The following is a 22,682-nucleotide window of genomic DNA, read 5'->3' as shown; positions in this document are numbered from 1 at the left end:
CCCTGTGAAGTCCATTATCATTTAATTAATCGGTAGCCTACTGCATGCTTTGATTGCTTTCCAGACGAGTGGTAGTGGGAGGACCACACAATATGTCATCGCCGGACTTCAAATTTACGTCAATCGGATGGTTATTATATAAATATTTGTGCATAAAAGCGTTTCCACCGAAATTTCTCGCATACTTAATTTTACCGACAAGAAAAGATCCCACTTTGTCTAGTTTATTTTGTTTTGTCGAAATTTGGAAAATGTCAAGTCTGTTTACATTAGGCCTATCATGACATTTTTTTATCTGACATAAAAAGGTTGGATGGAAACCTGTTTATGTCTGGAATAAACCTGGCACCATCCCTACGGTCAGTAGGTGTAAAGTACTTAAGTAAAAAATACTTTAAAGTACTACTTAAGTACTTTTGGGGGGGTATCTGTACTTTACTGTGCAAATAAATTCATAAAAATCCTACAAAGTGATTTATTTTCTGGATTTTTTTTCTAATTTTGTCTGTCATAGTTGAAGTGTACCTATGATGAAAATTATAGGCCTCTCTCATCTTTTTAAGTGGGAGAACTTGCACAATTGGTGGCTGAATAAATACTTTTTTTTGCCCCACTGTATGTATATATATATATATATATATATATATACATGGTATGGTGTAGAATGTGTAGAATGCAAACCCATACATCTCAACACAGCCAGCATGCTTCCTCCAATCAGTCTACATTAGAGGGAGCATCAAGGAGCTTGCTGGCTACAGCACCACTGCAACAAGCCCTGTCCCTTCTGCTCCTGCCACAAGTGTTCATCTGCCCAAATATATTTGTGCAGGCATGGATGTGCCTAAGGGCCAAAAGGGCACCGCATGGAGGTGTTGCTGTGTTGTTTGCAAGATGAAGTCTCCCATCTCATGCACCACATGCTCAGTGACCCTCTGCTTTACATCAGAAAGAGACTGCTATGGCATTTGGCATTGCTTTTTTGAAAATGTGTTGCTAGAGGGGTCTGAATACTCGCTAAATATAGCGGCAAAGTCACTAAATTGGCAACACTGATCCCTACTGTCTCTGATCTGGTGGACTCACTAAACACAAATGCTTTATTTTTAAATTATGTCTGAGTGTTGTAGTGGGACCCTGGCTATCCGTAAATGTTTTTTAAAAAAACGTCTGGTTTGCTTAATATAAGGAATTAAAAATTATTTGTAGTTTTGATACTTAAGTATATTTTAGCACTACATTTACTTATGATACTTAAGTATATTTAAAACCAAATACTTTTAGACTTTTACTGAAGTAGTATTTTAGGCCTAATCGCCCAACATCAGTGCCCGACCTCACTAATGCTATTGTGGCTGAATGGAAGCAAATCCCCGCAGCAATCTTCAAACATCTAGTAGAAAGCCTTCCCAGAAGAGTAGAGGCTGTTATAACAGCAAAGGGGGGACCAACTCCATATTAATGCTCACGATTTTGCAATGAGATGTTCGACAAGCAGGTGTCCACATACTTTTTGTTCATGTAGTGTATATATAGTAATGCTCAATTTTTCAGGTAGTATGTTAAAAGATGGTTTAATGTTTAATCTAAATGTTTTGTAAACAAGAATATTGTGTCAGCAAGACAGGGTTCTTATTCACCAACCTTTATGCAGGTTAAATGACATCTCCATATTACCAGGAATTCACTCAGAGATGAACCTAAATCAGGGCTTAACACGTGGGTTAAATATCAGTCAAACCAGTTATCAACATAATAAACAAATCATGTCCATTTGAATTTCAGATTTAGATTTTATTAACAATAAATTACTTCTTACATAATTCAATTACACAATGTTTCAGTAATTATTTAATTGTATATTGAACATTCAAGGCATACAGTATGCACACGTACACATACTCATCATACACCCACATGTTTTGTCACTCGCATGCCATTCCAGTGCTGTCGGTGTGTTGGCACATTCTGTGCAGATGCTTCAGGACCAGGTGTCTGTGGAGGGTTTTTCAAGTTGGAGAAGTTGTGCAGGATTTCCCCAAGTGTGTGTGTGTGTGTGCTCTCGTTTGTCAGTGTACATGTGTAAGTGGCATATCAGTATTGGCAAGGGAACTGACCCCAAGAACACGTCCACTGATTAAGCAAGGCCTGTGATTCTGTAGGGCTCGTCTTCTCCAGTCAATTGCTTCCTGCCCAATACTGAGCACTTTGTCATGTGATTGTTCTATTTACTGTACAGAATCATGAAACATTCACGGTTAATTTCCATTCAGTGCTAGTGGGTGGATTTTAAAACGTGCTTCTTGTATGGTTTCAATAGAGGAGTTGCTCTTTACAAAAGGGTGGATCGTCAAGCCGTTGTTCTGGGGTAATTACATCTCTAGCACAGAAGCGCTTAAAAAAATGCAGAAAAAAATTGGCCCATGCAGTTGAGGCAAGGTTACGATATATTCACATGTTACCATCCCCTTGAGAACTGTTTCTGTGGTTATCATCTTCTCCCATCACATGCATAGCTCCTGTTCCACCGGAGCCTTGTTTTAGTTAGACTGGTAGTGCTGAATCATTCCACTGGAAGTACTGTAAGACATGCAGTGTGTTGGAGTTATGGAAGAAGTGCTCTGATCGTAGGACCCATCAGGGGAGCCTGGGACCCTAAACCCTGGGCCCTGGGACCCTGGGGTTTGGGACCCTAAACCCTGGAGCCTGGGACCCTAAACATTGGAGCCTGGGACCCTAAACCCTGGAGCCTGGGACCCTGGGGCCTGGGACCCTAAACCATAGAGCCTGGGACCCTAAACCCTGGCACACCAAAACCACTTGAGAAAGGGAAACAGTTAATAGGAAATAATGTCATTGCATGATGTCACTTTCTTCCAATGCAATCCCATGCTCAAATCACATGATCTCTGTCATTTGATCCATGTGGTCCAGTAAAAATCGATGCCAGGGGGTTCCAACCAATCACTTTCAGTGTGGAATATCATGTGCTTCACTGTTCCTCCTCTGACTGGTCAGTCCAGGTACCGAAGAAATTTGAGACTTTGGGAGTTTTGGGGGTGCGTCTGCCACCCCTGGAGCCCAGCCTGGACCCTGAGGAAGCGCCCCCTTCCTGGGCCAGGTGGATCCTCTGGCACTCCCTGAGGTTCTGGGCCCGCACTTCCTGGTTCTTGATCTCCTCTACTACCCGACAAGGGAACCAGCCCTTCTCTCCATCATGGAGCCTCTCACCCATCATCCAGCCTGAGGGGGTGATAGAGAGGAGCAAGAGAGAGAGAGAGAGGGGGAGAGAGAGGGAAGAATGGAAGAGGAGTGTAGGTAAAGAAAGAGAGGGAGTAAAGGGAGAGATATTAACTAACAGGCAGCCTGTTGAATCTACACTAGAGCTCCTAGTACTAAGATCTCCCAGGAGATATGTTGTCTGATCTCACCGTCATCTGTCCTCTCCAGGATGTTCAACACGTCAGCCATCTCAATGGACAGCTCATCTGGCTCCTGAGACGAATACGACTGAATACACTGGACCTGAGGAGAGGCTGACCACACACGCACGCACACACACAGGCACATTAATAACATATACACTGCCATTCAAAAGTTTGGGGTCACTTAGAAATGTCCTTGTTTTTTAAAAGAAAAGCCAATTTTTTGACCATTAACATAAAATTGATCAGAAATACAGTGTAGACATTGTTAATGTTGTAAATGACTATTGTAGCTGTAAACGGCTAATTTTTAATGGAATATCTACGTAGGTGTACAGAGACCCATTATCAGCAACCATCACTCCTGTGTTCCAATGGCACGTTGTGTAAGCTAATCCAAGTTTATAATTTTAAAAGGCTAATTGATCATTAGAAAACCTTTTTGCAATTATGTTAGCACAGCTGAAAACTGTTGTTTTGATTAAAGAAGCAATAAAACTTGCCTTCTTTAGACTAGTTGAGTATCTGGAGCATCAGCATTTATGGGTTCAATTACAGGCTCAAAATGGCAAGAAACAAAGCACTTTCTTCTGAAACTCGTCAGTCTATGCTTGTTCTGAGAAATTAAGGCTATTCCATGCGAGAAATTGCTAAGAAACTGAAGATCTCGTACAACACTGTGTACTACTCCTTTCACAGAACAGGGCAAACTGGCTCTAACCAGAATAGAAAGAGGAGTGGGAGGCCCCGGTGCACAACTGAGAAAGAGGACAAGTACATTAGAGTGTCTAGTTTGAGAAACAGACGCCTCACAACTCCTCAACTGGCAGCTTCATTAAACAGTACCCGCAAAACACCAGTCTCAACGTCAACAGTGAAGAGGCGACTCTGGGATTCTGGCCTTCTAGGCAGAGTTGCAAAGAAACAGCCATATCTCAGACTGGCCAACAAAAAGAAAATATTAAGATGGGCAAAAACACAGACACTGGACAGACGAATCTAAGTTTGAGGTGTTCGGATCACAAAGAAGAACATTCGTGAGACGCAGAAAAAATGAAAAGATGCTGGAGAAGTGCTTGACGCCATCTGTCAAGCATGGTGGAGGCAATGTGATGGTCTGCTTTGGTGGTGGTAAAGTGGGAGATTTGTACAGGGTAAAAGGGATCTTGAAGAAGGAAGGCCATCTCTCCATTTTGCAACGCCATGCCATAACCTGTGGACAGAGCTTAAAATTGGAGACAATTTCCTCCTATTACAGGACAATGACCCAAAGCACAGCTCCAAACTATGCAATAACTATTTAGGGAAGAAGCAGTCAGCTGGTATTCTGTCTATAATGAAGCAGCCAGCAGTCACCGGATCCCAACTCTATTGAGCTGTTATGGTACATAAGAAGTGCCCAATAAGCCAATCCAACTTGTGGGAGGTGCTTCAGGAAGCATGGGGTGAAATCTCTTCAGATTACCTCAACAAATTGACAACTGGAATGCCAAAGTTCTGGATGTCATCTCTGTGTCTGTGTGTGTCATCTTTTTGTACGTCTCACCTGGTTGGTGGGCGCTGGTGGACATGAATCGCGTGCGGCGGTTTGGCGTGAGAGCACATATCCAGCGCAGCTTGTCACTCCTGGCAGCAGCACACAGGAACACATTGGAGATTGTTAATAACAGATCCATTGCATACAGAGAAGTACTGAACTGAGTACACTAGGTGCCGAGGGGGCTTGAGACTCATATATAATGCTGTTAGTTGTAGTCACTTACATGCTGGAGGTCTTGAGCATGTAGCTGACATGCCTCTCCTCTTGGTTCTCCAGAAGTTTCAGGTTGAACACATTAGCCAGCATCTGACCCTGGTCTTCCATGTCCTCAGTCCTCAGCATGGCCCGTGTGCACGAGTCCAGCACCTGGAACTTCTCACCACTGACGAAGAGACACACACATATACAAAGCCTCATGTGACAAAGGGCAGTTTGGCAGGTAGTAGACTTCAAAACAGCCTGTATACAAAATGATGTGTTGGGGGGGGGCAATAGAAAGTCACAGACTGAAAGTGGTTGTGCACTGCGACCCCGAATGACCACTAGCTGTCTCTGTGTGGTGATGTCATGTGCTGACCTGGAGCTGCGCTTGGTGATGAGCAGCAGGTTGTTGAAGAGGAACAGGTAGACAGGGTGGTGGAGCTTCTTGCTCCGCATGGTCCTAGTGCTCTTTGGCCCGGCCATCTGCTGCACCTCACCCTTCTTCAGCAGCCAGCGGGAGTGGGAGATCACCGGCACCGACTGGAGGGAGAGGGTCACAGGTTCAACTCAGGGTTATTATAGATCATAGAGATCTCTTTTTTACATCCGTTTATTTGCTGTTGAAATGCCAACATTTCGGTCTATCGACCTCCTTAATTTGGAATAGGGGGCAGCATTGGGAAGTTTGGATGAAAAGCATGCCCAGAGTAAACTGCCTGCTACTCAGGCCCAGAAGCTAGAATATGCATATAATTATTAGATTTGGATAGAAAACACTCGAAAGTTTCCAAAACTGTTAAAATTATGTCTGTGAGTATAACAGAATTCATATGGCAGGCAAAAACCTGAGAAAAATCCAACCAGGAAGTGGGAACTCTGAGGTTTGTAGTTTTCAAGTGAATGCTTATCGAATATCCAGTGTCTGTGGGGTCAGATTGCACTTCCTAAGGCTTCCAGTAGATGTCAACAGTCTTTAGAAGTTGTTTCAGGCTTCTATTGTGAAAGGGGGGAGAATACGAGCACTCAGAGTAAGTGGCTCAGCCGAAAGCATGAGTTGTTTATCGCGCGTGGCCGTGAGCGCAACATTCGTTCCCCTTCCTTTCTAATGAAAACAGTATTGTCCTGTTGAAACATTATTGAATATTTATGATAAAAACACCCTAAGTATTGATTAGAAACATCGTTTGACATGTTTCTATGAACTTAAATGGAACTTGTCTGGATTTTGTGCATACGGATTACTGAACTAAACGCATGAACAAAAAGGAAGTTTTTGGACATAAAGATTAACTTTATCGAACAAAACAAACATTTATTGTGTAACATGGAGTCCTGGGAGTGCCACCAGATGAAGATCATCAAAGGTAAGTGATTCATTTTAACGCTATTTCTGACTTTTGTGACACCTCTCCTTGGCTGGAAAATGTCTGTTTGGTTTTTGTGGCTAGGCGCTGTCCTAACATAATCGCATGGTGTGCTTTCGCCGTAAAGCCTTTTTCAAATCGGACACGGTGGTTGGATTAACAAGAAGTTTATCTTTAAAATGGTGTATAATACTTGTGTTTGAGGAATTTTAATTATGAGATTTCTGTTAGAATTTGGCGCCCTGTAATTTCACTGGCTGTAGGCCAGGTGTTCCGCTAGCGGAACCCCCTTCCCAGAAAGGTTAAAGGAATCAAACAAGCAATCAAATCAAATTTCATAGTTCACATACATATATTTAGCAGATGTTACTGAGGGTGTAGCCAAATGAGTGGAACCTAACTGAGATAGATAACCTTTGACCAAGTCTGTCTGTGCCAGTCTGGCAATTTCACTGACTATATAGAATATAGACATGTTGTCACATGACTGGTGACAGGTACCTTAGACTTGAACTCCAGTGTTTTCTCAATGCTGATGAGTTCCTCTGTACGACTCATCTTCCTCACACCCTCGTTGCACTCCTTCACAATCTGACAATCGGGCAAACAAACCATTATATAAGGAACACATCCCAACACTCCCTTGGAATTGTATATAGGCCGTTAAAGACATGCTCCGGAACTTTTGCGACTAGTAAGTGTGGATGTGTCAATGTGTAGTTTATGTAAAGGATAATCAACGAGGGTTGTGCACTTTATGGAAAATAGACGTAGACGTAAACGTAGAAGGTGTGTTCGGAACTGACCTACAGAGTTGCATTATTTTCCAGAGAACACAAAGAGCCCCAAGTTGATTATCCCTTTTATACTTTGGTTATAATTTAGCACATTTGCTACTAGAAATGTGTTCATTTGCCAATAGAAATTTGTTCAACATCCACTGAAGTAGCTAGCAAGTTTACTATATACAGTTGAAGTCGGAAGTTTACATACACTTAGGTTGGAGTCATTAAAACTCGTTTTCAACCACTCCACAAATTTCTTGTTAACAAACTATAGTTTTGGCAAGTCGGTAGGACATCTACTTTGTGCATGACACAAGTAATTTTTCCAACAATTGTTTACAGAAAGATTATTTAATTTATAATTAACTGCATCACAATTCCAGTGGGTCAGAAGTTTACATACACTAAGTTGACTCTGCCTTTAAACAGCTTGGAAAATTCCAGAAAATTATGTAATGGCTTTAGAAGCTTCTGATAGGCTAATTGACATAATTGGAGTCAATTGGAGGTGTACCTGTGGATGTATTTCAAGGTCTACCTTCAAACTCAGTGCCTCTTTTCTTGACATATTGGGAAAATCTAAATAAATCAGCCAAAACCTCAGAAAAACAATTGTAGACCTCCACAAGTCTGGTTCATCCTTGGGAGCAATTTTCAAACACCTGAAGGTACTACGTTCATCTGTACAAACAATAGTACGCAAGTATAAACACCATGGGATCACGCAGCCATCATACCGCTCAGGAAGGAGACACGCCCTGCCCTGTCTTTGGTGCGAAGAGTGCAAATCAATCCCAGAACAACAGCAAAGGACCTTGTGAAGATGTTGGAGGAAACAGGTACAATATTATATATCCACAGTAAAACAAGTTCTATATCGACATAACCTGAAAGGCCGCTCAGCAAGGAAGGAATCACTGCTACAAAACCACTATAAAAAAGCCAGACTATGGTTTGCAATTGCACATGGGGACAAAGATTGTACGTTTTTTTAAATGTCCTCTGGTCTGATGAAACAAAAATAGAACTGTTTGGCCATAATGACCATCGTTATGTTTGGAGGAAAAAAAGGGGGAGGCTTGCAAGCCGAAGAACACTTCACAAAATAGATGGCATCATGAGGACAGAAATTATGTGGATATATTGAAGCAACATCTCAAGACATCAGTTAAAACTTGGTCGCAAATTGGTCTTCCAAATGGACAATGACCCCAAGCATACTTCCAAAGTTGTGGCAAAATGGTTTAAGGACAACAAAGTCAAGGTATTGGAGTGGCCATCACAAAGCCCTGACCTCAACCCTAGAGAAAATTTGTGGGCAGAACTGAAAAAGTGTGTGCGATCAAGGAGGCCTACAAACCTGAATCAGTTACACCAGGTCTGTCAGGAGGAATGGGCCAAAATTCACCCAACTTATTGTGGGAAGCTTGTGGAAGGCAACCTGAAATGTTTGACCCAAGTTAAACAATTTAAAGGCAATGCTACCAAATACTAATTGAGTGTATGGTAACTTCTGACCCACTGGGAATGTGATGAAAGAAGGTAAAGCTGAAATAAATCATTCTCTCTACTATTATTCTGACATTCCACATTCCTAAAATAAAGTGGTGATCCTAACTGACCTAAGACATGGCATTTTTACTAGGATTCAATGTCAGGAATTGTGAAAAACTGAGTTTAAATGTATTTTGCTAATGTGTATGTAAACTTCTGACTTGTTGTCGTGGTAACCAAACAAACAGACTTGCTTAACCAAATCACCAGTTCTAGCTTTCTATTAAGAAAATCAAATTCAATAATACCAATATGTTTTCAATTATACTTTTGCTTTCAAAAGCAGCTCAAACAAAACATGTAAACATGAACTATAGCCATTGAATTCTACCGTGCAAATAGACCATGCGTTATAGGGAAATAATGCACATTCTAGAATGACATTCATGTCAATCAGAAAGGAGTATTCAACAATGACATGGTATAATTAAGTGATCATGCCCAAGAAGCCGGTGTTTGGAGGATGTATTGGCACGGGTGTTAGGAACGACTTCCAAAAGATTATATAAAAGTTCCAGAGAATCTCTTTAACAAACATTACTGGGAGGCAAAGAATATATGCAGATTGTGAGTCCAAAGGAAAGAGTGCTAGACCTGTTTCAGAGAGAACCAAATATTTATGTAGAGGCTATACTTGATGCTCCAATTAAAACCACATTCCTTTGTTTGTGGCAACTACAACTAACCTCATCATGACAGTCATCATTCCCTACAAAGCGTAGAGAGTCGTGGCAAGACTAAGTCTTCCCAACATGATGATGGTGATGATTGTTTTTAATGCAACACTCAACACCATGACAGGCCCTGAGCCCATAATCACAACCCGCAGTACTGAACCAAATCGAGTACTCTGTCATCTCTCCCAGACTGGTTTAGTGCTGTAAACTGGTTTAGTACTGTAAACGGTTTGGTACTGTTACCGTACCTGCTCCAGCTGATGGTGAGCCTTGATGGCATTGGCCTCCATATCTGAATTCTCCTCTGCCCTCTTCAGAATGTTCTGCAAGCAAACACAGCCGCAGAAGCTCAACGCAAAACTTACATCCTGGATACTGCAATATATTAGCACAGAGTAAAGCATTATCATAACTATTATTCGCGATTCAGAAATGCTATGCTCCCCCATCTTGGTTCAGCCCACTCTCTTGCTCCACTTACCTGGACCAGCATTTTGAGTCGTGTGATCCTCTGGAAGGGGAGGATGAGGAAGGAGGTGAAGGAGAGGCCTCGGACATGCGGCTGGTTCTCCAGCTGAGCCATGGCCTCACGGAATGACTGGTTTCCCTGTCTGGACAAAACACAGGCATGTTCGAACCACCACAAAGACAGCCAACTCAAATCACAGGCATGTTCAAACCACCACAAAGACAGCCAACACAAAACACAGGCATGTTCAAACCACCACAAAGACAGCCAACACAAAACACAGGCATGTTCAAACCACCACAGACTGATTCAGGGAGGTTGTCTGACCACAGACGTTCTACGCAGAGAGTAGACACGCTTCACAGAACTGCTAGATGTTGCAGCAGACTACTATTACTCATGCTTTATGATGTTAGCGGAACTTTTACTCAGAGCAACAAATCACCACACTGACGTCATCCAGGCAGGTCCAAACACACCGACCACACAGATCCATCCATCAATGCTATGTGTCCTGTGAAAAACCACAGCCGCCTGTTGACTATGATGTCACCCTGTCTTGACAGTACAACCAACTGCCCAGCAGAGGTCTCCCTCTCTAAAGTTAGCCTTATCTCGAGCTCAGCAAGTTTAGTTCTTTCCCATAGTGTTTTATAAGAATGTTTTTTTGCATCGACTTTGCGATTGTTACCCTCTCTGTGTGGAGTCTATCAATAATCTGATTAGGAATGAGAAGCAGCAGTGAAAATTTCTTAAGAATCTCCCAGCCAGCCTTGAGGGGAGAATGCATTCACTGCAGAGCAAAACAGCTGCTCACACTGTCACCAATACCTAGGTGACTCACAGCACCGTCACTGACTCTCTGTATGTTGTTAATGGTTATTAATGCTATGCCGATGATCGCTATATCACATTATATGGAACATGTCAGCACAGTACATACAGGTAACTGCCAAAATAATGGAAACACTTGAGTAAATGAGGGATACAATGTGTATTGAAAGCAGGTGTTTCAACACAGGTGTGGTTGGTGAGTTAACTAAGCAATTAACATCCCATCGTGCCTAGGGTCATGTATAAAAATGCTGGGCAGGCCATTATTTGGGCTACCATGGTATGCCCCCATAGGACGACAATGTTCCCATCCACAGGCCACGAGTGGTCACTGAATGGTTTGATGAGTATGAAAACGATGCAAACCATATGTCGTCATGGCCATCCAGTCACCAGACCTCAACCCAATTGAACACTTATGGGAGATTCGGGAGCGGCGTCTGAGACAGCGTTTTCCAGAACCATCAACAGAACACCAAATGGTGGAGTTTCTTGTGGAAGAATGGTGTCGCGTCCCTCCAATAGAGTTCCAGACACATGTAGAATCTATACCAAGGTGCATTGAAGCTGTTCTGTTTCCTGTTGGCCCAATGTGCTATTAAGACACTTATGTTGGTGTTTCCTTTATTTTGGCAGTTACATGTACACCACTAAGGTGTGAGTAAATGTAAATGATATGTTAGGTGATGTAGGTGATGGAGTTCCTAAAATCTGTCCCCAATGCCATGGAGTTTCCTACCCTAAATCTCTTGATACAGACCTACAGTGTGTCATATTTTGGTATTGCTTCACAGCTCTAATCTCCATGGTATGTTTTTTCCAGTGGGCGTCTGGTGTTTGATAACTGGCTTAGCTCCCAGTGCGTCTCTACCATCCATGCGGTCTGTCCTGTAGGGCTGCCTGCGTGGGAACGTCACAGTCTTTCTCTCAGGTATGTGGTGATGGTGGTGAGGGACAGGACAGACATCTACGTTGACAAACAACCACACCCTGCTGCTGCTACTATGCAACACAATCAGCCTGCCATCATTATCAATACAAACCCTGTTCTGTTCTCTCATTAAAAACACTAATACACACACACACAATCAACCTGCCATCATTATCAATACAAACCCTGTTCTGTTCTCTCATTAAAAACACTAATACACACACACACAATCAACCTGCCATCATTATCAATACAAACCCTGTTCTGTTCTCTAATTAAAAACACTAATACACACACACACAATCAACCTGCCATCATTATCAATACAAACCCTGTTCTGTTCTCTCATTAAAAACACTAATACACACACACACAATCAACCTGCCATCATTATCAATACAAACCCTGTTCTGTTCTCTCATTAAAAACACTAATACACACACACAATCAACCTGCCATCGTTATCAATACAAACCCTGTTCTGTTCTCTCATTAAAAACACTAATACACACACACACAATCAACCTGCCATCGTTATCAATACAAACCCTGTTCTGTTCTCTCATTAAAAACACTAATACACACACACAATCAACCTGCCATCGTTATCAATACAAACCCTGTTCTGTTCTCTCATTAAAAACACTAATGCAGGCTGACACACACACACACAATCAATCTGCCATCGTTATCAATACAAACTCTGTTCTGTTCTCTCATTAAAAACATTAATACAGGGTGACCCACACACACACACATATTGTACATATATAGGCACAGAGACAAATCCACCCAGACACAAGCAGGGACACATATTGTACGTATACATACACAGAGACATATACACACACACACACACACACACACACACACACACACACACACACACACACACACACACACACACACACACACACACACACACACACACGGGAAATGTGTGCTTCACCCAGATCAGGACAGGTGAACAGAATGTTATTCAATGCAGAGGTGTTCTGTTGTTATCATAGCCACAGCTCAAGGTTCTTAAGGTTCTTTCTGTTCAGTTACTTTGATAGGCAGCCACTTCCCATTGTGCTGAAAGTCACGTGTTATTCTGTCAGGTATGCTGTCATACAACTCACAGACCTTCATCTTATTCAGTCAGTACACACAGTACATAGGCCTACTGTGCATAAATCACATAGATGGTCTTACTCAGTTAAAGCATGATTTAAACTGTCAATTCTAAATTGGTAATGATCTGTGATGGGCAACAGTTTGGCACAGCTACAATACCAACCACAACACCATCCCTATTGTACTACTGCACAGAGAGGTTAACCCACATATCATGCTACTGTAGACATTAGTTGGAGGGGTACCCACAGAATGCGTCGGTAGTTCTTCTCCTGATACACCTGGTTGATGACGTAGGTGATAAAGACGTGGAAGTGCTTGACGGCGTGGTCGTGGACGATGTCACACACGTCTGAGATCTGGAGGGACTGTTCGATGCGGTTCTCCAGGTCCATCAGGAACCTAAGGAAGGATGTATATAGTATGACATCATCAGCAGGGGACAGTTGAATAAAGGTCACCATACAAGTCTTACAGTATGATCTGGAATGAAAGATGAATAAGGACTTGTTTACCTTTTACTTTCAGAAAGCTTAACACAGCAGTTTAGAGGGATCAGTAATCACACGTTGCAGAGAGGATGGGGGTGGGGGGGGGCTGATTAGTCACACACACAGGCTTCTCTTACCTTTCACTGGCCTTCATCACCTCCTCAATGTTGGAGAACAGGAAGTGCATGTCTGATTGGCTGAGTGTGTTGACCAGCACAGGGTTCTTCAGGAAGTGGGTCTCCAGCACCTCCAGACTCTTGTAGTAGGATGCCTCTGAGGTCACCAGCTCAAACATGGCCTTGAGAACAGAGCAAGGACACAGGTCATGTAAGGCTCTCACTTACCATTCACCATCCAGTAAGACCTCTCTGACCTTTCACCCTCCAGTATAACCTTTTACCTCTCTCTCTCTCTCTCTCTCTACTGTATGGCCTTTGACCCCTCACCTCTTGTATAATGACCTCTCTCTGCGGTAGCTGGGTGAGCAGGCCGCTCTGCTGCACGACCTCCAGGTTCTGCCACAGACTCAGAGAGCGAGAGTTGTTCCTCAGCTGCAGCTGCAGGGCCGGTGGGGACGTCACCCCTAACCCCGCGCTGACCCCCGAGGTCAACCCATCCTGCTGCCGTCGCTGCTCGATTTCCTGCTGCTTGGATGTGTCCCGGTACTCCTGGTACAGGAAGGCTGGTGGGACAAAAAGGGACAAAATAGAAATGAAAAAGGACAGAAGCAAGACAACATGAGTCTGAGCACATGGTCATGTTTGGTTTGATAACAATAAAATATTATTATGGTTATTTAGCAGACACTTTAGTCTGAGGCCACATCACACAGTATATGTGGCCCATGGGGCAATCAAACTTATAACTCACAACCACTCTTTATTGTCTTTACACTGACCCCCGTGACCCAGAACTAAAACGTTCCCTTCATATTTGTGTGACATCGTGGAGTTGTAACTACATTAGTTATTGTGTAGAGTCAATTTGGAAAGAATGGATCTCATCTCATTTGAAATAATGGATCTCATCTCCTTCACATTTCTCTATCAGTCCTCTCCTTTCTTTCTCTTTACCTCTCTCTCAGCCAGTTTCAGGTGAAAGAGGGCTGGATACTTGCACATTGATAAGCAGGGTGGTTAGTTGCGGAGGAGAACATTAGCACTGTGCGTGTGTGCATGTGTATGTTCTGTCCTCTCACACTACATAGACGTTAAGGTCATGTTGAACAACAGGAAATGGTTGCATAAGCCCCCTCAGTCAAATTCAAATGCTCACCTACTGTAGGTGGGCGTATGGTATTGACACTTACATAAGAGAGGGAGAGAAAGAAAAGAAAGAGGGATATAGAAGACAGGGAGAGCGAGAGATGGAGAGAGAGGGTGAGATTGAGAGAGGAGAAAGAGGGAGGCATGCTTGAACCAACATGTTGACAAAAAGCACTTTCTGCTGAGTTATTCCATTAATGCATCCTTTCAAAGGACATCCATTTATTTACATCCACAGATTAGGTGTGACACTGCTCTGAACATCAGTATCTCAACTCATCTATACCCGTTACTGTAAGTACAGAGAACAGAGCCCCACCACACACTAAACTCAGCCTTCAAACTTGACGGATGCACAGTGAAGTTTTAAGTGATAGATGGATGCAACTTCAGGCAAATCTTGTTCTTTTTAAGGAAATATTATGGGATATGTTGTTGTTAACAGCAGTGTGTGTGAGTGTGTATGTGCCTGCATATGTTTGTGTGTACCACCACCTGTGCGTGTGTAGGTGGTGGAACAGAGAAGGTCATTATGTCAGTGCAGCAGCAGCAGCTCTGGAGACTATAGTGTGGGTGGAATACATATGTTGCCTCCACCTTGCGTGGAATTGACAGTTCTACTGGCTATATTTTTCTCACCAACGTTCTTGACAATGTTGAGACTGTAGCAGATGGGTTCTACTTTCAATGGTGTTGAGCTCGCTCTTTCCCTGTTGCTCACCAACCTGAGTAGAGAGAATGAGAGAAAGAAAGATAGAAAAATGAAGATGAGAGATGAGCAAGGAGATGCCTTGAAGTCAACGACAAACCACTATTCATCCTATAATTTACAACAATTCAAGGACACTCATTGGATCATCCGGAGTTCTATGGGAGTCAGATTGAGAGCACTTCATTTCACATTGTCAAATATCATCTGTTAATTTTGTGTGGGTTGACTTACACCACATTAGAAATATTAGATATTCACATCTCAACAGACTATCTAGAAATTCTGGTTCTCCCCATTCCTTATATTATGAGAGAGTCCATCCTCAAGATCATTAATATGTGTTTTAAAAGACACGTTCTCATAAAACAAGACATATATTCATGCCCCAATATTTTAACCAGGGACTCCTTTTTTTCTACTAAGATGGGTTTGATAGAAGGAGCAGAAATGCTGCAACTCCCACTTCCTCTCATTCTAGACACACTTGTTGAAATGCGGCAAGAAAAATTAGAGGACTACACATCTATCTCCAGCCTGCCTAGCTCACTACACACTGTTAGTACTTCACTGAGCACCTCTTCAAAAAGCTCAATCTCTTCAGCATATTATTACACAGAAATACATCACCTGCAACATACTGCACTTTCAATAATCAATTACCAATTAGCACATAATTACCACTTATCAACTATTGCGGAACCCAACAGTTCCTCTCTCCCCCACCACACTCCACTCCACATATTTTTACCTGAGTTTGACGCCCTCTTCATTGAGTTCCTCCTCCGCTGGTTGCGGTGACTGTGTCCCCCCTCCGGGCTCCCGTACGGAGCAGGCGGTTGCAGTGCGTTCTGAGAGGCTCTCCATGTCTTCAGTGTGTGTGTGCATGCCGTGTGTCCGGTACAACCGAGCTCTAGAAACAGAGGAGGAGGAAGTGGAGCCCCCTCCACACTGACCACTAGTTGGAGAAGCATCTGCACCCTTCCTCCCTCCTCCTCCCCCTCCTCCTCCTCTCCTAGTCCAAAGAGGGGAAGAGGCCGGGCTAGTAAGTGTGTGTGGGCTCCTGAGCTCCCCGTTGCTCGGCAACGCAGTTCCGGAATGGAGTTGGCGTGGAGAGGTTGGCGTACTACATACAAGAGGTACACAGTAATAAGCAGCTGCAATAACAATAAGAAAGAGTGATATCTCTTCTTGAAGATGAGGAGGCAAATTTAACTCTAACTGTATTAGAGTAACGGAATAGTATGAAAATGAATGCACGAAATACTGTAAATTGCTCTAGATTAGAGTGTCTGCTAAATGACTAACATGTAAATATAACTGTAGCGCATTCAGAACACTGATATTCCTTTACACAATATATGCAACAAAGAACAGTGTCCTGTATTGTCTTGCTCTAGGCTCACATGTCACTCAATGGAAAAGCAGCTCATAAAAGACAATGGTTGCTCCTGGTTGCTCCTCAGTTTGAGTGTGTGTCTGCGTGTGAGTGTCTGTGTGTGTGTGTGTTTGAATCAGTCTGGGCTGGGTTACGGCAAGGCTCACCGCTGTGCCCGGGGAGATAGCGAAGGTTTCTGGAGATCAGGGACACAGAGGGAGCTGCTGCTTGACCTGCTGCCTGGGGTGGGCTCTGGACCAGGCCTCAGAGAGACGGCAGGGCCTGGAAGAGGGAGAGAGAGAGAGAAAAAGAGATGGTGAGAGAGAGAGAGAGAGAGAGAGAGAGAGAGAGAGAGAGAGAGAGAGAGAGAGAGAGAGAGAGAGAGAGAGAGAGAGAGAGAGAGAGAGAGAGAGAGAGAGAGAGAGAGAGAGAGAGAGAGAGAGAGAGAGAGAGAGAGAGAGAGAGAGAGAGAGAGAGAGAGAGAGAGAGAGAGAGAGAGAGAGAGAGAGAGAGAGAGAGAGAGAGAGAGAGAGAGAGAGATGATAAGTAAGGGTTTAAGAGAAAAGGGTGAGTGGGCAAAGAGTGAACAGTGAGTTAGGGACAAGGAAATTAAAGTACTTTATCTCTATTTTCCTATATTAAACACAGACACACACACACAGTGACTCTTTAGAGTACAGGGCTGATATGCAGGTAGTCATGACTTTGAAACCCACTTTAGACAGAAGAATGTGTTGCTAGGGGAGTCTCCTGAGTTGGATTGAGAGAGAGTGTGTTTTCAGCAGATTACTGTACCCTGGGACACGTGAATAACTGGGTTTTCCTCCCAGTGCTAAACTAGTCTACTTAGGAATTGTTTTTCAATGGCACTGTTTGCCTGGCAGCTCCATTCTGGTTCTATATAAGCTGCTGCACCACTGACTAACACCGCCCAGACCTGCAAGCACTTGATTTCCCTCTGGCAAACTGGCATTAAGAGGGCGAGTTAAGAGACTGATTATCTCATGAGAACACTCACACAGTGACATTTGAATTAGTCAGTTATAAACTCTTGATAAACAGCTGTGCGAATCCTCTACCCTTACCCTGACCTTAACCATAATCTTAACCCTTACCTTAACCATTTTAAATGTCAACTTCAATGGGGTAGGGATGTCCCAAAGATATGACCGATGGAGATAGCTAGCCTTCAAACTCAGGTAAAATCCCCTCTGCTTTTCTGAGATTACCACCTGCTTATTCGGGGGCAAGTGCTTCCATATGCTTATTGTTGTAACAGAAGATCTACCCACCCATTAAGTCAGGAATTATATGCTTCAGTTCAGTGGAGTTGCAAAGCGCCACCCTTTTCTGCTGATCTAACACCACATAGGCCAAAGTCACATGATGTTCTATATATAAAATATAATAGAATCCTTTGAGAAAATCTATCCCTGTTAAGGTATTTGTAGCAGGATTCCAGTGAAAAATACAAAATAATTTCAAAACAGACTTTGTACTTAAAGACTGCTGGAGGTATTATGCATTACATTGGCCATTAGTCTTCTAATAAGTTGTGATGCAATAGCCTACCAGCTTGGACAAAATAAGGCCATTTAATACTATGGGCACACATCTACCACACACTCCACTGAACACCTGTTGTATTTATTACACCCACAGAACAGTGAGTTCAGTTTACATTCACACTCCTCAGTAGCTATGGAACAGCCAATCCAGTCCAATACACTTCAGTAGTTATGGAACAGCTAATCCAGTCCCATACACTTCAGTAGCTATGGAACAGCCAATCCAGTCCCATACACTTCAGTAGCTATGGAACAGCCAATCCAGTCCAATACACTTCAGTAGTTATGGAAGAGCTAATCCAGTCCCATACACTTCAGTAGCTATGGAACAGCCAATCCAGTCGCATACACTTCAGTATTTATGGAACAGCCAATCCAGTCCCATAAACTTCAGTAGCTATGGATCAGCTAATCCAGTCCCATACACTTCAGTAGTTATGGAACAGCTAATCCAGTCCCATACACTTCAGTAGCTATGGAACAGCCAATCCAGTCCCATACACTTCAGTAGTTATGGAACAGCCAATCCAGTCCCATACACTTCAGTAGTTATGGAACAGCCAATCCAGTCCCATACACTTCAGTAGCTATGGAACAGCCAATCCAGTCCCATACACTTCAGTAGCTATGGAACAGCCAATCCAGTCCCATACACTTCAGTAGTTATGGAACAGCCAATCCAGTCCCATACACTTCAGTAGTTATGGAACAGCCAATCCAGTCCCATACACTTCAGTAGTTATGGAAGAGCTAATCCAGTCCCATACACTTCAGTAGCTATGGAACAGCCAATCCAGTCCCATACACTTCAGTAGCTATGGAACAGCCAATCCAGTCCAATACACTTCAGTAGCTATGGAACAGCCAATCCAGTCCCATACACTTCAGTAGCTATGGAACAGCCAATCCAGTCCCATACACTTCAGTAGCTATGGAACAGCCAATCCAGTCCCATACACTTCAGTATTTATGGAACAGCCAATCCAGTCCCATAAACTTCAGTAGTTATGGAACAGCCAATCCAGTCCAATACACTCCTCAGTAGTTATGGAACAGCCAATCCAGTCCCATACACTTCAGTAGCTATGGAAGAGCCAATCCAGTCCCATACACATCAGTATTTATGGAACAGCCAATCCAGTCCCATACACTTCAGTAGTTATGGAACAGCTAATCCAGTCCCATACACTTCAGTAGCTATGGAACAGCCAATCCAGTCCAATACACTTCAGTCCATACACCTCAATAACTATGGAACAGCCAATCCAGTCCATGCACCTCGATAACAATGGAACAGCCAATCCAGTCCCATACACCTCAATAACTATGGAACAGCCAATCCAGTCCCATACACCTCAATAACTATGGAACAGACAATCCAGTCCCATACACCTCAATAACTATGGAACAGCCAATCCAGTCCCATATACTTCAGTAGTTATGGAACAGCTAATCCAGTCCCATACACTTCAGTAGCTATGGAACAGCCAATCCAGTCCCATACACTTCAGTCCATACACCTCAATAACTATGGAACAGACAATCCAGTCCCATACACCTCAATAACTATGGAACAGACAATCCAGTCCCATACACCTCAATAACTATGGAACAGCCAATCCAGTCCCATACACCTCAATAACTATGGAACAGCCAATCCAGTCCCATATACCTCAATAACTATGGAACAGCCAATCCAGTCCCATACAACACAATAACTATGGAACAGCCAATCCAGTCCCATACACCTCAATAACTATGGAACAGCCAATCCAGTCCCATACAACACAATAACTATGGAACAGCCAATCCAGTCCCATACACCTCAATAACTATGGAACAGCCAATCCAGTCCCATACAACACAATAACTATGGAACAGCCAATCCAGTCCCATACAACACAATAACTATGGAACAGCCAATCCAGTCCCATACACCTCAATAACTATGGAACAGCCAATCCAGTCCCATACAACACAATAACTATGGAACAGCCAATCCAGTCCCATACACCTCATGTAGGTCGTTTACACAAAAATCGACTTATCTTTTTAAACTCATTGACCCATTACTGTATATCATTCCTGTAGATTCAAGATTGTTTTGAGAGAGTATGAGGAATGAAAAAGTGAATCAACAATTGTACTATTCCTATAAGAAAAAGCAATTGATCAGATAAGATAAGGTTATCTACCAAACTGAAAGTTGTAACCAACTTTGGGGCAGCAGGTAGCCTAGTGGTTAGAGCGTTGGGCCAGTAACCGCAAAGGTTGCTAGATCGAATCCTTGAGCAGACAAGGTAAAAATCTGTTGTTCTGCCCCTGAACAAGGCAGTTCCTGTTCCTAGACTGTCATTGTAAATAAGAATTTGTTCTTAACTGACTTGCCTAGTTAAATAAAGGTTAAATTAAAAGTAAATGTAAACAGCTTTCACTAGAGGTTGAATACTGGTTTGACTTTGACTCAAAGAAAATATCAAGGGTTACAGTCTTTGAAGAGCATCATCTCTTTTCATCCTGTTTTATAATGGTCCCACAACATTTTACAACGTGCTCTTGTTTAACTAGGGCGCTTGACTCTCCGGAACTAACTGGTCATATATAAAGAAATGTCCCTCACACCCTAAAAGCCTATCTCACAGGCTGGGCGAAGTCTACCAGGGACCAGGAAAGAGTCCTGGAGAAATGAACTGTCTGTGTCTATTCTTGGAGGCCTGCACCATGTACAGGGGTAAAAAACACAAAGGGGAAGGGCTGAAATAAAAACAGCATACCATAACTGTCGTAGAATGCACTGGTGTAGTCGCACAGTTCTTAGTCCATTGGCCTATACATTCATGTATCTGAATACTTTGTTGACAATAGCAATATATTATGGTGTGTAACAACCCACTGAGCACAGACGTCAGTTCAACTTATAGTTTTGATTTTCACTTGGTTGAGTTGTCAACTAATGTGAATTGAACGTGAAATCAACAAAAAATTTCACCCTTCCGGGTCGCTGACTTTTTGAGAGTCCAATCACTTTTCCAAGTTGATTCAACGTCACCACATTGAAATTATGTGGAAACAATGTTGATTCAACCAGTTTATGCACAGTGAGAAGGGAGTATTTCCGTGACGGCAGCTCTCCTCCTCTCCAGCCTCAGGCTATATGAAGTGTGTAGACTGGAGGTTAAAGGTGGTTGGCTAGAAGAACAGGCATCACTCATACAGATTTGTTAAAACAACACATATTATAAAACAATGGAACCGGTTCCTCTGGTTTCATTAGCTTTCATTAGCTCTCAGGACCGTCCGACCGTCAAGCCTATGTTCTCTGTGGAACAAGACAACAGCTGCTGTTCTGCGGTCTATAAAACACCACAGAATAACAACAATGATACCCCAGACAGACTGGCTGGATGATTTTAGGAAAGAGGTCAGGGTCTTCCTGTGTCCATCAATGGGATATAAAGATCAGTGGTGTAAAGTAACTAAGTAAAAAATACTTTGAAGTCATTTTTTTGTGGTAAAACTGCTGTACACATAGATTATCAGCATTCCATGCTACCTGAATCCTAGATATTTTCAAACTGAATGCGTTATTGTATTCTCAAACTTAATGACACTACTGCAGCAGACAAAAGACAGATTTTTTAACCTTTATTTAACTAGGCAAGTCAGTTAAGAACAAATTCTTATTTTCAATGACAGCCTAGGAACAGTGGGTTAACTGCCTTGTTCAGGGGCAGAACGACAGATTTGTACCTTGTCAGCTCGGGAATTCGATCTAACAAACTTTCAGTTACTGGCCCAACACTCTAACCACTAGGCTACCTGCTGCCTCAGGTAGCCTATGCTTGGTGAAATTCAGAGCGGAAGGGAAGAGGGGGGTATTCTATTCTTACTTTCAAGTTGTTCTGACGAGGCCAGCCTCTTCTTCCTCATGGAACGGTAGAAGCGGGAGTTCCTGCGGATGGGGGCGATGACCCTGTCATCCTCCTCTTCTTCCTCGTGGTTGGTGGAGTGCACCGATGCTGCGGGCTGCTTCTCAGGTGGCTCCTGCGACTTTTGTCCCCACTTGCCCCTGAACAGGGCCGTCATCGCCATGGCAATGGGCTCCAGGCTCCGTGGGGTGTGTCCCCCCCTTCTGTTCTCAGATCCGGGATGGTGTGGTAGTTCCTGTCGGGTTTGGCTTCAGGGCAGAGGAGAGTGTAGAATCCATCAAATGTTAGCCAGAATCCAGGAGAAAATCCATTTCTGTCAATCTCAAGTCCCAGCGAGGCAACACAACAACAACAACACAACACACACTTCAGGGCTCAGTCTCACATAGGTTAGCGACTGCCCGGCACACTGAGGCCAAAGTAGCTCTCCCTAGTCCCTCCTC

The 22,682-nt window shown here is 43.1% G+C and overlaps 1 protein-coding gene across 2 annotated transcripts; it reads right to left on the bottom strand.

Moving 5' to 3' along the window:
• Positions 1-1,773: 1,773 nt before the first annotated feature.
• Positions 1,774-22,682, bottom strand: LOC110504131 (ephexin-1). Of its 2 annotated transcripts, none has more exons than XM_036961650.1 (15): positions 22,201-22,682; positions 16,910-17,024; positions 16,116-16,490; positions 15,295-15,380; positions 13,837-14,072; positions 13,528-13,688; positions 13,149-13,301; positions 10,028-10,153; positions 9,795-9,921; positions 7,032-7,121; positions 5,543-5,706; positions 5,189-5,347; positions 4,972-5,051; positions 3,432-3,536; positions 1,774-3,243 (listed from the first exon to the last, which is right to left on the bottom strand). In XM_036961650.1, the coding sequence occupies exons 1-15, from the start codon at positions 22,400-22,402 to the stop codon at positions 2,993-2,995; spliced, it is 2,430 nt and encodes an 809-aa protein (XP_036817545.1). In that variant the 5' UTR covers positions 22,403-22,682; the 3' UTR covers positions 1,774-2,992. The 2 variants fall into 2 exon arrangements, with proteins under 2 accessions (XP_036817545.1, XP_021438634.2); XM_021582959.2 differs by having other exon boundaries at positions 9,795-9,869; positions 10,028-10,157; positions 22,201-22,680.

Source organism: Oncorhynchus mykiss, chromosome 24 (assembly GCF_013265735.2).
Source record: "Oncorhynchus mykiss isolate Arlee chromosome 24, USDA_OmykA_1.1, whole genome shotgun sequence".
NCBI lineage: Eukaryota > Metazoa > Chordata > Actinopteri > Salmoniformes > Salmonidae > Oncorhynchus > Oncorhynchus mykiss.
This window is presented reverse-complemented; position numbering and strand designations above follow the sequence as displayed.